This window comes from Channa argus, chromosome 4 (assembly GCF_033026475.1).
Source record: "Channa argus isolate prfri chromosome 4, Channa argus male v1.0, whole genome shotgun sequence".
In the NCBI taxonomy this organism is placed as follows: Eukaryota; Metazoa; Chordata; class Actinopteri; order Anabantiformes; family Channidae; genus Channa; species Channa argus.
Genome location: NC_090200.1, coordinates 28,688,580 through 28,707,950, shown reverse-complemented (window position 1 = coordinate 28,707,950; position 19,371 = coordinate 28,688,580). Strand labels below are relative to the sequence as shown.

General features: G+C 38.9%; 1 protein-coding gene across 1 annotated transcript in view; it reads right to left on the bottom strand.

Annotated features, from left to right (window-relative positions):
• The window catches only part of LOC137126228 (cytosolic carboxypeptidase 4), a 112,627-nt gene that overhangs the window by 50,215 nt on the left and 43,041 nt on the right, over positions 1-19,371 (bottom strand). Inside the window, exons 10-13 of the mRNA XM_067502761.1 lie at positions 15,620-15,736; positions 9,536-9,725; positions 8,645-8,735; positions 6,750-7,016 (exon numbers count right to left, since the gene is read on the bottom strand). Of these exons, the coding sequence (XP_067358862.1) occupies positions 6,750-7,016; positions 8,645-8,735; positions 9,536-9,725; positions 15,620-15,736 (665 nt within the window). The remainder of the gene's footprint in view (positions 1-6,749; positions 7,017-8,644; positions 8,736-9,535; positions 9,726-15,619; positions 15,737-19,371) is intronic.

Below are 19,371 nucleotides of genomic sequence, written 5' to 3'. Positions count from 1 at the left end.
GAATAAATGTATTGCGTCAATGCAAATGTAAGGTTTACTGTTAAACCAGATTTACTTTTCCACAACATGTTTCTCTGCTCAATGATGTTCTTTTAAAAATCTAAAGATATTTTATCAACTCCATGAGAATGTTTGGGTTTAGAATGAGATAGAGCTAGAAAGATTCCTAATCACATTCTACATCAGAGATAATTTACTCACAAAACAGCCCCTAACTAAAGTGGCACAAACTCAAAACAATGTTCTGTTTTAGATGAGTGAGAACAGACTTGCACCATAATTAGATTAAACTCAGAGTGAAATTGCATTTTTTACATTTAAATGTCAGCATCGCTTCCCCTCTTGACAGTGCTGAAAAGATGTCTCAGACGCGCAACATTAAAAATGGGCAAACCCACACACACACAAACATAAACATATAACCATGATAAGGTACAGATTCACATTATAAATGCATTCATTTATTTAAATATACTCAATCGTCACTTAAATGTCAAATAAATACACAGTGTAAGTAATATGTAAGTAAGTAAAAGGTGATATGAATGTTGGGTAGTAATATTTTTGAGGTAGATATTATGGTGAGCGATTCTAAGATCCCGAAACTGGACACTGTACCTTGACGTCCTATCAGTGAAAATCACAAACAGGAGAAACGACTAAAACTGAGCATGTGTTTGACTTATTATTAAATAAACAGACAAAACTGTTCCTCTGGTTATACAAGGACCAGATGGCTTGTAACAACAACCCTTGCCTTTAAGGCCTCCAAGTCCATAAAACACATATAGACTGGATGGACACACTCCCACGACTGCTCCAGTAGTCTTGCAGGGGTAAAGATTTGGTTCACTGTTTCACAGCCAGTGCAAAATCTAAATTTTTCTCTTGGATGTGAAGTTTGATAATCAGTCCAAGCCCCCTTTACAGTACCCCGGCATAGGTTTTTCCAGGGAGGCTGAGCAGTGTGATACCACAATAATTGGAGGAGACCCTCCCCTTATTAAATTTGACAATCACATGAGTGTACCAGTCCACAAGCAATGTACCTGTTCTTGTGACGGCGCATGTGACACAGGGATTTCAGCCAAGACAGCCCAAAAATGTCTAGGGCCTTTGGCATCTCAGGTCAAATCACAGCCACACCTAGAGCACTGGTTCTAAAAAGCTCTGTAACTATCTTAGAGACCTCAAACCAGCACCATGTATTAACTTTCTCCTGAGTTTTCAGGCTCTGCCTCCTCCTCAGAAAATGAGTGTGCCAAGGTGTATGAAGCCTTTTTCAGTTGCTCTGCTCTGCTCCTACTTATTGTTTTATTGACTTTTTATCTTATTTTCTTACTTCCTGAACAGCCGTGCAACATGCTTGCTTAGAGAATTTTGACCTGTTTTTCCACAGCGAATTGCTATTTTTATTCTGCCAGTCAGTCGTCGCTTAACAACACCACATTGTTTACTCCAGGGATCAGCTGTTAGCACTGAAACTGGCCATTTAGACCACAGCAATGGATGGCTAAACTCAGGAGGTAAACACACCAGGGATGCAGAGGTAAAGGATTACTATAGCCGAGGAAAAGCCAATTTAGGAAAAGCCCATTTAAAGAAAAAGCTACTGTGCAGTAGTATTGTTGATGTGACATCATCAAAACTACAATAGCTGGACTGTTGACTAAACATAATAATCACAGGAGACCCTAATCATGTCTAAATTGACAAAACACTCCCCAAATTCACCCCAGTGTCGACCTGTAAGGCCAGAGAGGAGAAGACCCTGGACTTTCTGTATGCAAATGTGGAGGACATGTACAGCTCTACCCCCCTTCTCTCTCTGGGAAGATCTGATAACAACTTGGTGTTTGTCAACCTTACCCGGTTAAAAGGCTTCCTGTGACCTCACTGACTGTGAATAAGGTCAGGGAGGAGATGGGCAGAGGAAAGTTATGTGTCACTGCAGGGTTGTTTTGAGGCAATGGACTGGAATGCACTCTGTGAACCGCATTGACAGGCTTGATTGACAGTGTGTGTCACAGATTACGTACATTTCTGTGTACACAGCATCGTCCCAGAAAGAACCACCCAGCTTTACCCAAACAATAAGCCGTGGGTAAAAGAGATCAAAGACATTCTGAATCAAGAGAAGAGGGCCTTTAGAGGGGGTAATAAAGAGGAAGTATCTGGAGGGCTATCCAGAAGGGCTTGAAGGTGAAGATCTGTGAGGCTAAAGACTGCAGGAGGACGGTTGAGTGGAGATTCCAGCAGAACAACATGAGGGAGGTCTGGAGTGGTATAAGGACCATCACAGGTTTCAGACCAGCTTGCAGAGGAGTTTAACCTCTTCTTTAATAGGTTTGATAATGCAGCCCCTGCCTCTGATGACTCTCCTGAGGCCTGTCTGCGACCACCACCGCTTCTTCCCCCTTCATATAATGCCTCCACCAATTGTAGTGGCCATTGATCCCCCTCTCCTAATACCTCTTACAATGGCCCTCTTCTGTCTCTGAATGTGGACTCCAGCTTTCCACCTCCCAGCGTGCCCTTTTTACACCTCTCCATGTTAGAATACAGCTGAACAAACGCGCCACCAGCATGGCTGCTGGCCCTGATGGCCCTGTGGTGCCAAGCGCTGTGGAATGTTTTACCATATCTTGAGCTATTGAAAATGTTGTGCGTTGTTCCAGTGCCAACGACAATGCGACCCAAGAGTGTCTCGGAGTACTGCAACTTACGTCACACATAATTAAGACCCTTGAGAGACTCATCCTGGAGCGGCTTCGGCTCAAAGTTAGGCCCCACCTGGTCCTCCTCCAGTTCATCGACCAACTCCAAGTTAGGAGTTGAGGATGCCATCATCTACCTACTGACCCATGCATATGTCTATCTGGACAACCCCGCAAGAACTGTGAGGGTCATATTTTTTCACTTCTCCAGTTCTTTCAACACCATTGGACCAGCTCCTTTGGGCGAGAAATTGACAGTGATACAGGTAGATCCTCACATTGTGTCCTGGAGCGTTGACTACCTGAGTGGCAGACCACAGTATGTGCCTTTGCAGTACGTAGTGTCAGACAGAGTGGTGAGTAACACAGGGGCCTTAAAAAGTACAGTTCTCTCTCCCTTCCTGTTGACTCTTTATACCATGGACTTCAGCTACCAGGTTTATGCCCCCATCAGAAGTTTTCTGATGACTCTATCACAGTTGGATGCCATATGTGTAAGGGTTATGAGTCTGAATACATGTGGTGGATAACTTTGTCACATGATGTGAGGAGAAACATCTGCAGCTCATTGTGGCAAAGACAAAGGAAGTGGTTGTGGATCTGAGTAGGGCCAAGGCATTGGTGGCTCTGGTTTCTATGCAGGGTCACAATGTGGAAGTTATGCGGGATTATAAATACCTGAGAGTGTTTATTTACAACAAATTGGACTAGGCTAAGAACACTGAAGCACTCTACAATAAGGGCCAGAGCCTCCTGTATTTTGTGAGGAGGTTCAGGTCCTTTAACATCTGTTAAACCATGCTGTGGATGTTTTATGAGTCTGTGGTTGCCAGTGCTATTCTGTTTGCTGTTGTGTTCTGGGGCAGTGAACTGAGAGCTGCAGACAATATCAGATTCATTAAGCTGATCAGAAAGGCCAGACACACTGTGGGAATAAAGCTGGACATTTTAACAGCAGTGTCAAGCAGAAAGATTCGAGGAATAATGGAGAATGGCTCCCATCCTCTGTACGACTTTCTGGTGAAGCATACGACTCATACTCATACTCATACCGACGTGCACTACTGAGCACCAAAAGAAGTAATTTCTCTCTGTGGCCATCAATCTTTATAGCTCCTCCCTCTGAGATCAGATACTGTGATTCAGAACCATATTTATCTGGAAATTTGTAACTTTATATTTTATTTGTATTTGATTCTCATTTTATGTTTATATACTGTATCTAGTTTCTTATGTGAAACTTCCTACTCTTGCATAGAGCATCTGGGGTGATAGCAATTTACACTCTGGGATTAATAAAGTATTTCTGATTCCACTGAGTCTTCAGGTTGCCTCTACACAGTCACAAACAACCTGCTGACCCCACCCCATGTTTAACTACTTCACAATTAAGGATTGAAACTTGGTCCACTCATATTCCATGTTCCCAGCCTCACTCAGAATACTGGAGAAATTCTTGGTCATATGTCCAAGATAAATATAAGATGCCGTTGTTCCCATCGTGTCAAACAGTGGTGGTTTTAGAGCATCTAATAATGATGCATAGGGGTAAATATTGCATCAATATAATACGTCAAAGGATGTAACAAAGCAGAGAAATTTGATGGCTTGGGACTCCTCATTATGTGACGCTGTTGGGTGAGAACCTTTTGGAACAACACTATGCTCAAAGATGGTGTTTGTTATGGCCAACTCATGGTTAGCACAATAAAATCTGATCAGATAAAAGATGTGCAATTAATTTGCGATTCATTGAAATTAACTAAGAAATCTCATGCTATTAATTGCAATAAAAAACTTTTATCAATTGACAATCCTAATAGTATACATAGCTCTCACCTATACTTTTGTTTTTAGCAAAGCTACAGTCACCAATAAGATCTGAGAAATCTGAGTTTTAACCTGACAGTGAGTAAAAACATGTTTACATGAGTATGTTTGTAAAATTAAATTAAAATTATATATCTAATTACTCCAGCGTTTAGTGTAGAAAGCTGTTGTAACAATTGCACCTCTAAATAACCTCCTTTTTTCAATAACCTACAGTATATAGAACTTGAAGTTGAGTCTGATGCTAAAAAAGGGGCACTCAACAGCAATCTGCATAGAAATGAACAGAGCCACATTGAAATGCAGTGTGATTTTCACACACATTACTCTGCTCACAGCTCCTTTTTTCTCTACTACTCTGTCATAGAAGCACATTCAAAAGAATGGAGGGAAGGGATGTAAAAAAGACAATTTCAATGAGACAGCTATAGAGCAGGGATATTACAGTATACCTACCATGTCTGCTGGAAAGTCGATAATGGCATAAGGAAAGGACAGATGGCCATGGAGAAAATGGAACATGACAGAAAGGAACACTTTAGGAACACTTTAGGACCTAGGAAGACAGTAATTAGTGAGACCTATCAGCCTGTCAATTACCCACAGAAAGGTTTTACATTTGGGTGACATCTAATGGCTGTAATGAACATGACGTGGTCAGGAATTTGGTAAGTTTAAACTCTTATGGGCAGGAGGTCAGGGTTGGTGGCTGTGTATAAAAAGCAGAGTATTTTCCTGAAGCACACTAGAGGTTGAATACAGGTCAAAACAGCTTTCTGTTGCTGATGAAATTGTGACCACAAGAGAGTTACATTACCTGATATAGGTGTCAAATGCTTCTAAGGGCCATATGAGAGGGTAGAGACAAACAACTTATATGGGTGTTCAGATTGGAGGCCTTGTTGATAAAAAAAATTTCCATCCAAATATTCATCCAATACAGATTAATGACATTCACCATTAATTAAATATTTAATGAAATTAATGCAATCCAGGATTTGCTGAAAGGTTCAATGGAGCTTCACGTGGTAGGAGGACTGAGCTGAGCTCCATCAGTCAAAACTTTTGTGGGAAAAAAAAGAAACTGCATGTGATTGTGTTGCTGAATATGCTATTAAGAATCAATAATCTGACATAAAATTATGCACATGATTTATGCATATCCACATACATAAAAGCAGACCATGTGATAATACCATGGATAAATAAATAACAACCCACAAGTGTCCAGATCAAATATGGTATAAGCATTACCTCTCCAGGGAGAGTTGTGTACGTACATTTAAAATGACCAATAAAAGGGCATCAGAATTTATCTGAATGTTTCTTGAAATTAAAATTTATTTTACTTACTTTAAGTATTTTGGTGCCAAGTGCTGCACGGTCATGCAGCACAGAAAGAAGGATAAAAACAATGAGGTGGCGAGTATAAAGTATTGAGTGTATAGCAAGTTTGTGTTGCTGCAGAGAATTAATGTCTGTAAAAAAACATTAATAGTTAGATGAAGCACTACACCATATAACAATATGATTTATTCTGACATCTGTTGTCCACAGCTGCCATATACTGTATAAAAAGCTCTTCTGTTCATTAAAGAATTATTATGGTCATTTCCTAAATTAACTGTATTTTCAATAATCCCAACACAGGCACTAAAGTCAACAATTACACTCCTCTACTCGCAGGTCCATCAGTCTGCAGCCTGGATAATCTTATTTACCTGTGCCACAGCACTCTGTTATTCTCCAAAGACAGTTAAAACACATCATCCTGACACACTGCGTTATTCAATGACATGTTTCTTCATTTACAAAATGTTTGGACAAGAATATATTCTGAAATTCTCCTCAAAATGAGGAGATCTCGTACAAGGATATCACACATGTGCAATTGACTATTGCTTGCTTCAGATCATAAAAATTACTGTTTCTCCACAGCTACCTGAAGGCAACCAAATTGCTTCATTAATAGGATCAACTGTAAACTATATTTGGCTTGAATAAATCATATTTAAATAATACCGGCTTCTACAAAATACCCTCCCACCCCTGTAAACTCATCAGAATGGTAAGTTAGTTTAAGTTAGGTGACTCTCCAAGTCCTCTAACATGAGAACTATACATAATTATTTATTTTTAAACCAACCCTATATGTTACCTGATAAACATCAGTTACAGAAAATGTAAACGAGCATGGTGTACCTCTGGATGTTGGGTTTCCGTGGAGCCATTGGTTCATGTCCCGTTGGTGGGAGGTGACCCCAAAAGTCAGGGAAAGCCAAGATCCTAAACCCTGGAATAGATTTTGTTTTGGCGGCTGTTGCACAGTACAACTTGGGTTCATGATGGGGAATACAGGCTCCACATCTCTCTAGTATTCTGTCTATCATGGCACATTGGTGGGATTCTTCTGCTTCGTCCTCTTCATCATCCCACTCATTCCCCCTCTGACCTGAGGAGCCTTCTCCCCTACAAGAAGAAAAAAAACTTCTAAGGCTTCCAGAATTAGTAACTTACAGTACCTATACACCCAAAGTCAGCAAAAAAAGTCACTACTGTTGAAGGCATCATGACTAACTTTATTTATAAACAATTTTATATTAATTCTGGTAGCATTTTTGCAGTGTATATAAATTATAAAAGTGTGTCATTCTGACTAATGTCAAATTTTTAACTGTATTTTTTCAAAGTCATGTTTGTTTGAAACTAATAATTGAGACCAGCTTTGTAAAATTATAGAATGAGAGGTGTGGAAATGGCATTTGCTGTCAGATGTCTTGCCACCTTGGCTAGGTGTTATTAACACCACATCAAGCACCAGCATTAAGTCTGACGATCTACTAATGGGTACTGATACTAATACAGTACAATGACTATAATTCAGCCTATGGTAGTGTATATTATTCACCCTCCTTGAAAGATTTACACATTAAAGTCTGCATAGAACAGATATTCATTTTATTTTAGTCTTTATTTTATTCTATAGTATGGGAACATGCAAAGTAATTTCATTGTTCTGGGTAACTTTTAGTTTACTGCAAATATGATAATAAATCTAAATCTAGTCTTATCTAACCTAATACTATATGTGCTTTGTCCTTGAGGGCAACTGTAGATATCAAAGCCAAACAGCAAGTTTGTCAAAATGTGAAAATGGAAGTTGGAGCAGGTGAAAATGTTATATTGATTCAATCACACACAACAGGGATCAGACACCTAACATTTCTGACAAAGGTCAGACTGATGAAAATAGTCTGACATTACTGATGGAACATAGAGCTAGAAAAGAGAATGACAGGCTGCTGTGTTTGTTCTGTAACAGACTAACTGGCAGGTGACACACAACACAAGAAGATTTCTTCAAAGCCAGTGCCACATACAGGTCAGCTCAGCAGCAACTGCAAACAACCCTCAATTTACATACAATATGTTTCTTATTTTCTTTATGTTTGTGGGACTTTTAAAATATGTGATAAGAGATATAAAGTCACTAGTTCGTTTCCCACTTATAAGTCAGTGAATTTACTTAAGTCGTTGTTGGTTAGTCCATTTCTTTTGTTTATTATTACCCACTTTACCCACTTGGATGAAAAAGCAGTGCGTGATGTCACATGATAATGACCAACTTAGCCTACTAGCATGTGGAGAATGTACCTAATGGCCTTAATGTGGTGGTGTTAACAACAGACAAGTGGGTGAGTGAGTCTTTGTGTGGGACTGTTCATACTGAACATATTCATACTATTATAAATGGCAGCAAGACATACTTCTCTCAGCTGGAACAATACAGGGCTTAACAACATGAACCAGCCACAGTGAAGAAGATGGGATGTGAGGGTCAATAAACTGAAGAGCAATAGTTGCTTTATCATAGTAGATTTTAATTGTTTGGTTTTTACATTTGAGGTCTTTACCCATTCCACCATCTAATTTTGTGTGTGAGCCAAAAAGAGCCACACTGACTTCAGATGAGCTCTATTACTTCTTTGACATATTTCTTTTCTGCTATCAGATTATCTTTGCTTTCAATCATCATCTTGGCCTTAAAAAAACTTTAAGCCACATACAGTGAGAGAGAATTGAAACTTTTAGCTTACGCTGCCTCTCTAACTATGGTCCTGATTCTGGAACTGGTGCTGAGAATGCTGGTGTGACTGTGGAAATCCTGGGCTTCTAACTGGGCACCAGCTAGAGAGAAAGAAGGACAAAACAATTGATACTGATGATGTTCTTGTAGTTAAACCTCCCTGCACTCTTACTTCTGAAATACACAACTTGATGTTCTCTTTATACCCAATCATAAAACTGACCTGTTGTATAACAACCTCATTAGTTATGAGATGTAATAAACAAAGTTTCTTGTCTTTTTATCCCTTGGCCTAGCATGTCAGAAAGTTGTTGCTGGTATTAAATTAAATTAGAGCAAATGTTTTTCAGAAAACAAATGTCAACGTTAGATATGTTGTGTTTGTTTAATTTACGTACAAAGAATAGGTTTCAGATTATTTCCAAGTCATTACATTGTATTTTATTTCCATTCAACCACGTCCCTGCTATTGGAAATTCAGTTTATTATTTGATGTATGGATAAATACTATGAAGTAAAAACAATCTTGACTGTAGATGAAGAGAAGTGAGATATTTTTGTTTAGAATTCCAGCATCAATGCACAAAGTTAATGCTGTATAAATTCCAGGCCAGAAATATATTGAAAAAAGCTAGTACACACTTATATTAGTATTATTCCATCTGAAGATTTTTTTATACTGTTGTTGATGAATGCAGGTGGAAATGGTGGAGAGTGAGTGTAGAAGCTGCAGCATCTCCTGTGTGCTCTTTGCACCTACTTCCCCTGAAGCTATTTGTACAAAAATTATCAGAACATCAGTGAAATGGTAATCATTTGGTGATTGCAATCATTTAACTATTACATGTTAAATGGAATAGGTGAAACTTGAGTATCGGTCTCTTTTTGACCTGGCTCTGACCTGATGCCTGCTTCTCTGTGTGCATTTCTGTTTCAGCATGAAGTTTTAAGGAAGAGGTAGGTGAGCTGCTGCTGCTCCCCACTCTGTCCATCTTGGAGGAATGAGGAGGGAAACTATGGAGCAGCACAGCTTCCTTGTCTGATGAGGAGGATGCTGAACTCTGCTCTGGCTCTGAATCTCGATCCAGCTCCTAGAAGACACATATGTTGGTTTACAGTTAATACTCAAAGGCCTTTGGCATCTGTCAAAACACCGGTTTTATGCTACATGCTTTGTTTAATTGACCGTGACCAAACATGTGAACAAGCATTTTTATTATATCTGGAAAACCATCATGGATGATGGAAATTGATGGAAAAATTGATGGAAGGAGGTTTTTGCTCAAAATCTCATGATACATTCATTCTTTCCTTAACATGGATTAGTCGTCCTGTCCCCTTTGCAGAAAAATGCATGATGCATGAAGCATGATGTTTCCACCCCCATGCTTCACAGTGGGTATGTTGTCCTTGGGATGCAACTCAGCATTCTTCTTCCTCCAAACACGACAAGTTGAGTTGTTACCAAACATTTCTATTTTGCTCTCATCTGACCACAATACATTCTCCCAATCCTCCTCTGGATCATCCACATGGTCAGGGGCAAGGTTTAGACGAGCCTGGACATGTGCTGGCTTAAGCAGCGGGACACGTCTGGCAATGCAAGATTTGATTCCCTGTCGGCGTAGTGTGTTACTAATGGTAACCTTTGTTACTTTGGTCCCAGCTCTCTGCAGGTCATTCACCAGGTCCCCGTGTAGTTCTGGGATTTTTCCTCACTGTTCTCATGATCAGTTTGACCCTACAGGATGAGATCTTGTGTGGAGCCCCAGATTGAGGAAGATTATCAATGACCTTGTATGTCTTCCATTTTCTAATAATTGCTCCCAGAGTCTGACTGTTTGAGGCTGTGGTCAGTTGTCTTTTATACAGATAACGAGTTCAAACAGGTGCCATTAATACAGGTAATGAGTGGAGGACAGAAGAGCTTCTTAAAGAAGAAGTTACAGGTTTGTGAGAGCCAGAAATCTTGCTTGTTTGTAAGTGACCAAATACTTATTTTATGCAGGAATTTAGAAATAGATTCTTTAAAAATCTATAATGTGATTTCCTGGATTTTTTTTCCACATTCTGTCTCACAGAATTTTTGCCCCATTGTAAATACAAACCAAAAAAAAAATAAACATGTATGCTGTTATAATAATCACATCTTTGCACAGGGGCACAAACATGCTCTGTTGATGAATATCACCTGTAAGCAAATAAGTGACACATCATTTCTGCACAACACTGGTTTCGCTTTCTGTAGAGTTAGATACATTCAGTTTACATGTATGATGGTTCATTTAACAAATTTCACATTCCTCTTGTATAAATAATTAGTCACCATATACTTTATAATGCAGAAAATATGTCAAGATAAAAAGCTTTTGGGCCTGATTTTATCCCCTAATATATTCTGACATATTAGCATGAATGTAATTCCTATTAATCAGGTATTAATACATTTATCATGGATCAAGTCAGATGGTATCGTGACATAAAATATTATGGACTGAGACACTTGCTCATTATCTCTCATCTGTCTCTGACTAAATCTATTTCAGTCTCAACACACTCATACAGAGACAGATACGGGCACACACAGTCACAGTCTCTCTCTCACACACATACACACGATTCAGGAGTCACATTTAAAGAAATCAGGACAGGCCTCATACAACGTGTATAGTGCTTCATTGTATTTATTCATTTATTTATAACGTGGCCATGATGTTGCCCACATGTTTATTAATCATTGTTGTTATCTGTTATCAGAGCCAGAAAATCCAAATTCCAACAAAGTGGAACAAAGTCTGAGTGAAGCTTAGTGAGGTTGTAACACATGCAGCTGACCTTAATTACCTACTGTAAAAATGTCACGAGCCTTGTTATTTGGCACACGGAACAATTGTTGTATTCTATGGACTACAATGCTTTGACACGGGTTGAGCAAAAACCTATCTGAAAATGAATACAAATTGTAGTAGGGAAATATTCAAATATTAAAAGATATTGTTTTAAGTCTTCACTTGTTATATGAAGAAATTCTATTGTTTTTATTTAAAAAGCTTAAAAATGTACTTTCTATTACCTGCTCAGTAGCAAACAAAAGATACTGTTAAAAGACGAGGGAGTGAACACAGTGGAGCATTCAGCAGAAAAAGAGCAGGGTTGCCCTGAAATAAACTGAGCTTAAGGACAGGTCATACTGGAGACAAACTCCAGCATAAATGTCTGAAATTGTTGCTCTGTGACCAGTGATTTGGTAACTTAATGCACTTTAATGGGAGAAAGATGAAAGAAGGTCTAAGGACCCTAACCCACCAAAATGTCCTGAAGAAAAACATGTGTATAAACACACACACGCACGCACAGACACATACACACATTCACACTGTGTGACAGATTATCTCCCTCTCTCTAGCATTCTATTTAGTCATGTCCTCCTGCTCAACCTTGTAAGTAATGATTTCATTCAGACCATATCTCAACATTTTCTTTGCATTTTTTTGTTGCATAGGTAAATGGTAAATGATCTGCACTTATATAGCGCTTTTCTACCTATTGGCACTCAAAGCGCTTTACACTGCTTCTTATTTACCCATTCACACTCACAGTCACACACACATTCATACACCGATGGGGGAGCTGCTATGCAGCTGGCCAACACTCACTGGGAGCAACTAAGTTGGGGTTCAGTGTCTTGCTCAAGGACACTTTGACATGTGACTGGAGGAGATGGGGATTGAACCAACAACTGTGAGATTGGTGGACAACCGCTCTACCTTACTGCGCCAAAGGATATCTCTAAAGCTGTCTGCATAATGCTGTCTGCATAACGCACAATGCTCATCACAATAACTGCTGAACTAAAAAGTAAACAAGCACCTGTCTCCAAGAGGAATGTGGATGGATGCCAGGCTCTGTGACTTTATAACTGTACCCCTTTCTTGATGCAAACCAGAGGCCATCATATACCCAGCAAAACCCATGTGCCTCACCTGCTAAAGTGTCCAAATATTCGTACATTTAAAATTTCTGTGGCAACTAATGTCATATGTTTCATAGAACCTGGAAAGTATATTTCCAAAACGGGTTTTACAATATTTGATCCTAGTCTGGTTACAATCCAATGAAAACTTGTAAAGACAGCATTATCTAAATAATGTGATAAATATGTATATATGTCACCACAGCCCAACCCAGAGGAAATAACTTTGATCATCACTGTGCAAATTATATGTGTATATGTTATTTGTAAGTTTAATACTTACAAATATATACATTTATCAACCCTTTATAGGGCACTATTAAAATACTTGGATATTTTACATTTAAATCCTGGAGTGTTGTTGGTGGTTATAAGAGAACCTTTTTTTCTTATTTGATTTAAAAAACTTTCAAGTTTAGGCGGCATATCAAAGTCAAAGAAGAAATTACCATATAGGGTTTCTCACCCCGCTAGGGTAAAAAGAAATCTGTTAATATGGGGATCAATTATTGTAAAACAATACATATATAAAGATGAAGGAACATTTATTTCTTAATTAAGACATTTGTCTTGAGGGAATTATGACACAAACAACTGCAATAAGTCACTGCATGAAACCAAATAGACCTAATAATTTCAAACATTATGTAAACAATGTAAATTAATAAGTGCACTTTCCAAAAATCCAACTTGTAAACGCAAACCTTACTAACATAGTAATGTAATCATGTTAAAAACCAGCTTTTGAACAAAAGGACACTGATCACCTATCAAAGTCAATTCCAGTGCAGTGCTGCTTTATGGTACCACAGTCACTGAATTATTTCAGGTTCTGATACAATTTAATTCAATATAATTCGATTAAATCTTTGTTTATATAGGTTTTTAAAAACAACCAGGATATTGACCAAAGTGCTTATCCAAGCAAGCAACTACAAAACCATAAATGCATAAAAGTAATATAAAAAACAATGATAGAATGATTAAAACCAATATGATTAAAATAATTTATGAAGTTAAAAGTATAAGTAAAAAAATTTACAATGATTCAAATACATATAAATACTTAGTATACTACTTAGTATCAAAGCAAGCTTGAACAAATGTGTCTTCAGTTTGGATTTGAAAGATGCCAAATCTGTAATGCAGCAGATTTCAGGTGGTAAGGAGTTTCACAGTTTTGGAGCAATAATAGCAAACACATTATCTCCCCACCTTTTACACATTGATCTCAGAACTTCTTAATGATTTTAAAATGTACTGCAAGCCAGAAGAGTGAATAAAGAATGGGAGTTATGTGTTCATGCATAGGGGTGTTGGTTGAAAGTGAAGCAGCAGCATTTTAAACCAGTTGGAGGCGAGATAGCAAAAACACCGACATAAAGTGGATTGCAGTAATTCAATCTCGAGCAGCCAAGGCAATAATTACCTTTTGAACATGTTTTTTAGATAAGAATGGCTTAACTCTTGCCAGGAGGCAAAGCCTAAAAAAGCTAGCTTTTACAACAGAATTAATCTGTTAATTAAATCTTATGTCACAGTCAAAAATCACCTCCAGATTCTTTACTGATGTTTTAAGATAAGTGGCTAGACTACCAAAATCAAGGTTTAAGTCGTTATCCTTAACAGAGGTGCCAAACATGATACATTCTGACTTACTCTCACACAAGATGAGGAGCTTTTGAGACAGCAAGAGCTTTAGATCATCCAAACAGTTAAACAGGGACTGCAGTGCATTGTCCAAATTTGGCTTGACTGACAAATAGATCTACGAATCATCTGCGTAACAGTGGAAAAATGTTCTTGTGGATAATTGACCCTAATGATAGCATATGTAGTAAAAAAAAGGATAAGGCCAGGAATGGAACTTTGTGGCACCCCACAGGAAAGAGACGCACAAAAAGAAGATGTATCTCCTATCATTACAGAAAACTTTCTATTGGCTAAATAGGTCTGGAACTACCTAAGAACAGTGCCCTGGATACCCACCCACTGAGCAAGGCGAGAGATGAGGATTGCATGATCCACAGTATCAAAGGCAGCTGTAAGATCCAGAAGCACCAACACAGCAGGATTCCCAGCATCAACAGATAAAACAATGCCATTATGAACTCTTAACAAAGCTGATTCAGTACTATTTGAGATCTAAAGCCAGATTGAAATTCTTCAAAGGCGTTATTATTTTCCAGAGAAGTCTATAATTGATTAAAAACCTTTAGTCCCACAGCTCTAAAATGAGATGTCAAGGTGAGGCTTTTTAAGAAGTGGCATTACCACTGCATGCTTGTGGTACAACTCCTTTGCTAAGACAGTTGTCAATAAAAGTAAGAAGACATGGCCCTACAATATTAAAAACCTCTTTTAAACCTTAGCTGGAACAATATCTAAAGGGCAATGAGTAGATTTTTACTTGCCTCACCATATCAGTAAGAGCTAGGAGAGAAAATTGCTCAAATACAACAGAGCATTTGGGCAGACAGACAACTCAAGAGTAACATTATTTTTATCCTGTCTATATGTGACTATTTACGCAATAAAATGATTAAGAAACTTATCACAAGTAGCTCTTGGTATATCTATCAGCACAGAAATGCACGGAATAATTACAGAATTAATGGCACTAAATAAGAACCTAGGGCGGTGACAGTTGTTATTAATAAGGCTGGATAAATATTGAAATTTAGCAGCAAAGGAACAAAGGAGCAAAGAGTTCCTCAGAATATCCAGAGATACAGTACATTTATCCTTCGTCCACCTTTGTTTAGCTTGACTGCAACGCTGCCTGAGAGTGCATGTGGTGTCACTGTATGCAATGTAATCATCAGGACATAAAAGTTGAAATTCTAAACGTTTGTGTCATTTACATCTTTTGATCTTAAACCTAAACCTCTGCGGTGCACAGCAAATGCAAATAAATGGGTCTTGTCATTCCAATACTTTCGAAGGGCATTTTATGTTGAAACTGGAAAAACGTATTCGGCCCAAGTAGGTAACAAATACCCACGTACATACCTGAAAGTCATGTGAAAGTTCTGGACAGAGGAAACTGTACTGTGGCAGTAGATCTTTAGGTTTATGTGGGTCAGGATGATAACCAAGTTTATTAAGGTCCGTCTCCAAGTCCTCATCCTGGACAGAGAAAGACAGAGACACGCACACAGACACATATGTTAACTTATGAAATATCTGCACATTGGTAAAAAAGGGTTTAAAAACTCATTTTTGTGTACAATCAGGGGTTGATACATTCAAACCAATGATAAACATGGAGGTGCTCATTTTTGATAAGCTCAAATTCACTTTTATTGCAAATCCAGGTGCAGGGCAATTTTCATGCCATCACTTGGCACCAGAGTGCACACACAAGCCCACTCCAAAAATAATGTACGCATGAAAGTACTTCAGTTATGCTAAAATGACCAACCCTGTAGTCCTGTGACATAGATTTTTAGGTCTGAATCAGCCATGCTATCCCTCCACAAATGTGGTGCACTCAAAATATTGTAAAGCAAAAAAGATGATGAAAGTAAGTTTTCAACCTTGTCACTTACAATTATGTTCAAAAATACTTGCAGCTATAGTTTGGATAATTCAGAGAGGAATCATACAGTTTGCAAATATCTGTGCAGGACCAGCAAAGCTAAACATGAAATGATATATTATAACTACAGTTATCTCTAAATCTATCTTGGACCATTAATAAAAAAGTTGATCTATAAGTAAATATGGGCTCAGAGGTGGAGTCATATAGGGAAGGTTAAACACTCATTAGCTTATTGTACTATAAATTTTTTTTTCCTGATCCTTTGTCCACATATAGAAATGGCAAGATGAATCTAAATGAAACAATAATGTAAAAAAGACATCAATGAACATGGTTGAGATATGAACTAGTGGAGATATGTGGTGGGACATAAGAGGTGTAACAAAACCCAAAGATTTGCATGTCGCAATGATACTGTTATCAACCTGTTGTACGATATGGACATAATCTTGATAGTTTTTGCTAACCTTGATATTGTTTTTGCTGAGTGCAATAACCAAGTTAATCAGACAGCTGATTGAATATAGGTCATCTGTGTTACATCAGAAAGCAGCTCCCCAATGAATGGTGACAATAATGCTGACAAACCCTAACTGTAGGTTGTTTGTGGTTGGGATTTTCTATTCCAATAATCTCTATTCAATTTTTAACAAAAAATTGTGGCAAGTGAAAATACTCACTGGCTACTTCTTTGGTAAACCACTAACCACAGTGGCTGGTGAGCAAAAAAGTGAATGTCAAGTAAGGCCACAGGTCTTAGACTTGCCTTTGGACTGTGTCTTGTTTAGGAAATCTATGTCCAAATATTAAAAAAGAACAGAGCTCTTACTTGTTTTACTTGTCTGTCCCTAACTTAGGGTTAGGCACAAAATAAAAAAAGGGACTGTTAAAATCTTGTGGTTTTGCTTCAAATCACTGACTCATCGTGTGATATGCCACAAGACACCAAGAGACCTGTAACAGGAAAGCCACAAAAAGCTCTTTCACACTGGAATTGGAATTCTGCTCTCCTGTTTGGAAGTTCTCTGCCTTGTTGACCCATCTATCCAACCCAACCTCCTAGTCTTAACTTACAGGAAGACAGTCTGTGTAGTATAACCAGCCTGCAATAGCTTAGCAGCTGCTGCACTGATACAAATCAGCTGTCACTTAATTTTATCTTTGACAGCATCTTTATGGCAATTTATAATATTAGTAATTGTACTTTTAAGTACTTTAATAACATTGAAACTTTCCATCTTTCACAGAAATAAACTTTCTTTCCGAAAACTCATCTCCCCTCTGCCTGTCTGCAACATTGCACATTGTTGCACCAAATTGCACCTGGAATATATAAATTCTTCTGGTCACAACTGCAAAATGATCATTAGACATTCCCATACCCCCTTCAACCAGGGAGTTTAGACTTGCCTTTGGACTGAACCTTGTTTAGGAAATGTATCTCCAAATATTAAAACAAGTAACTACATATGAGATGATGTTTATCACACAGTTCGTGTGTGTCTCCACCTTAATAGCCTTGAATAAAAACGCATTTCCAGACAGATAAGACACGTGGTCTCTCCAGTGTGTTAGATCTACCCTGCTTTCTCTTGCCAGTTGGATGTCCTCAAAAAGATCTCTAGTGGGAGGTGTCCATGTCAAGTCAAGTTCTTTATTTGCTGTTTTCACAGATGAACCCAGACATGTGCATGAAATTGTTGCATGGTTCTCTCAGTGGTTTTTCTTAGAGGCACAGGGTACGACACAATCTCAGTTATTTCAAACTAAATTCTACATAAAAGACACTACATGTACTATATAAAAAATACCACACAAAAACACAAGAAGGCACTTTTTCTGCTGGGAAAAAAGAAATTAGGTGTAAGAGTACAGTCCTAGTATAAGGTAACATAATCTTACAGAAAGCTTTGTTAATATATGGAGAGACACGGATATTACACTAATAGAGAGATTAGATTGCAGTTTAAATAATACAATATTCGTCAATGCAATAGCTCAAAAAGGGCACTACTCTCCGTAACGCCCATGGCAATTAAGAGGCTTGACATTGAACAGATTAGATTACAACTTCAAGTATTCTCAGTTAAATACACAGAATAATGACTCAATATTAGCTTTATTTTGAAGCATACAGGCGTATGAGTAAAGTACTTTGATACTGAGGTGTGTGTGTGTGTGTTGTGTATGCGTGCATGTCCATGCTGAAGTGGAGATAAAGAAAAAGGGGGAGAATTCGGTTTCATTGCAGGGCAGCGTGGGGGTATTGTGTATTTTACCCCAGCCTATAGCATCCAGCCTAATAGCTGCTGAACAGAAGCTGTTGGTGAGTCTGGTCTTGCTTGCACTGAGGCTTTCAGTTATGGCTCAACCCCAGGTTGTAGCCTGAATTCCTCTACTTAAACTGAGAGTGTCCAGGTTAGCTTGGCTCGCTGAAGATGCCCCAAGATTTATTCCAGCAGTGATGTGTCTACAAAGTTTTGAGACCAGAGGAGACTGGGTGAGGGACTGAAGTCCTGCTTTTTTAAAACATCCTTATAAAATAAAGTCACTGCAGGCTTTTTTAAATAAATAAATAAGACCCTGATAAACATAAACCACTAAGCAGGTAAAAACACAGTTGGAAGTCTAAGGAAACTAACAACAAGAGATAAACTAAACAAATAAGACACAGATAACAATAATTACTAAACAGGAGAGAAAAACTAAACAAATGAGACACGGACAAACAAGAATGCTAACAGGAATATTAGCAAACCTCAGACCAAAGGTTACAGATGCACGTCCAGAATACAAGGTCAGAATTGCAAGAGTCAGGTTTGTTAAGAGTTCAGAGTGTTGAGTGCTGGGCTGAAGCTCTTCTGGGCCAGACAGGAGGTCCAGCAGGGAGCCGGGCAGGCGGCTGGCGGCGACGACAGAAGCCCTCCGGGGGCTGGACAGGAGGCCCAGTGGGGAGCTGGGGAGGTGGCCGGTGGTGACGGCTGAGGCCATCCGGGGGCCAGCGACGGCCGCTGAGGCGAAGGTCCTCCGGGGGGCCGACAGGAGGCCGGCGGCAAGGGCTGAGGCAAGGGCCTTCTGGGGGCCGGGCAGGAGGCCTGCGACGACGACAGGAACCAGGCCAGACCACGGCCGACTCAAACCAGGAACAGAACCAGGCCAGACCACGGCCAACCCAGAGTCAGGAAAAGAACCAGGCCAGACCTTGACCGACCCAGAGCCA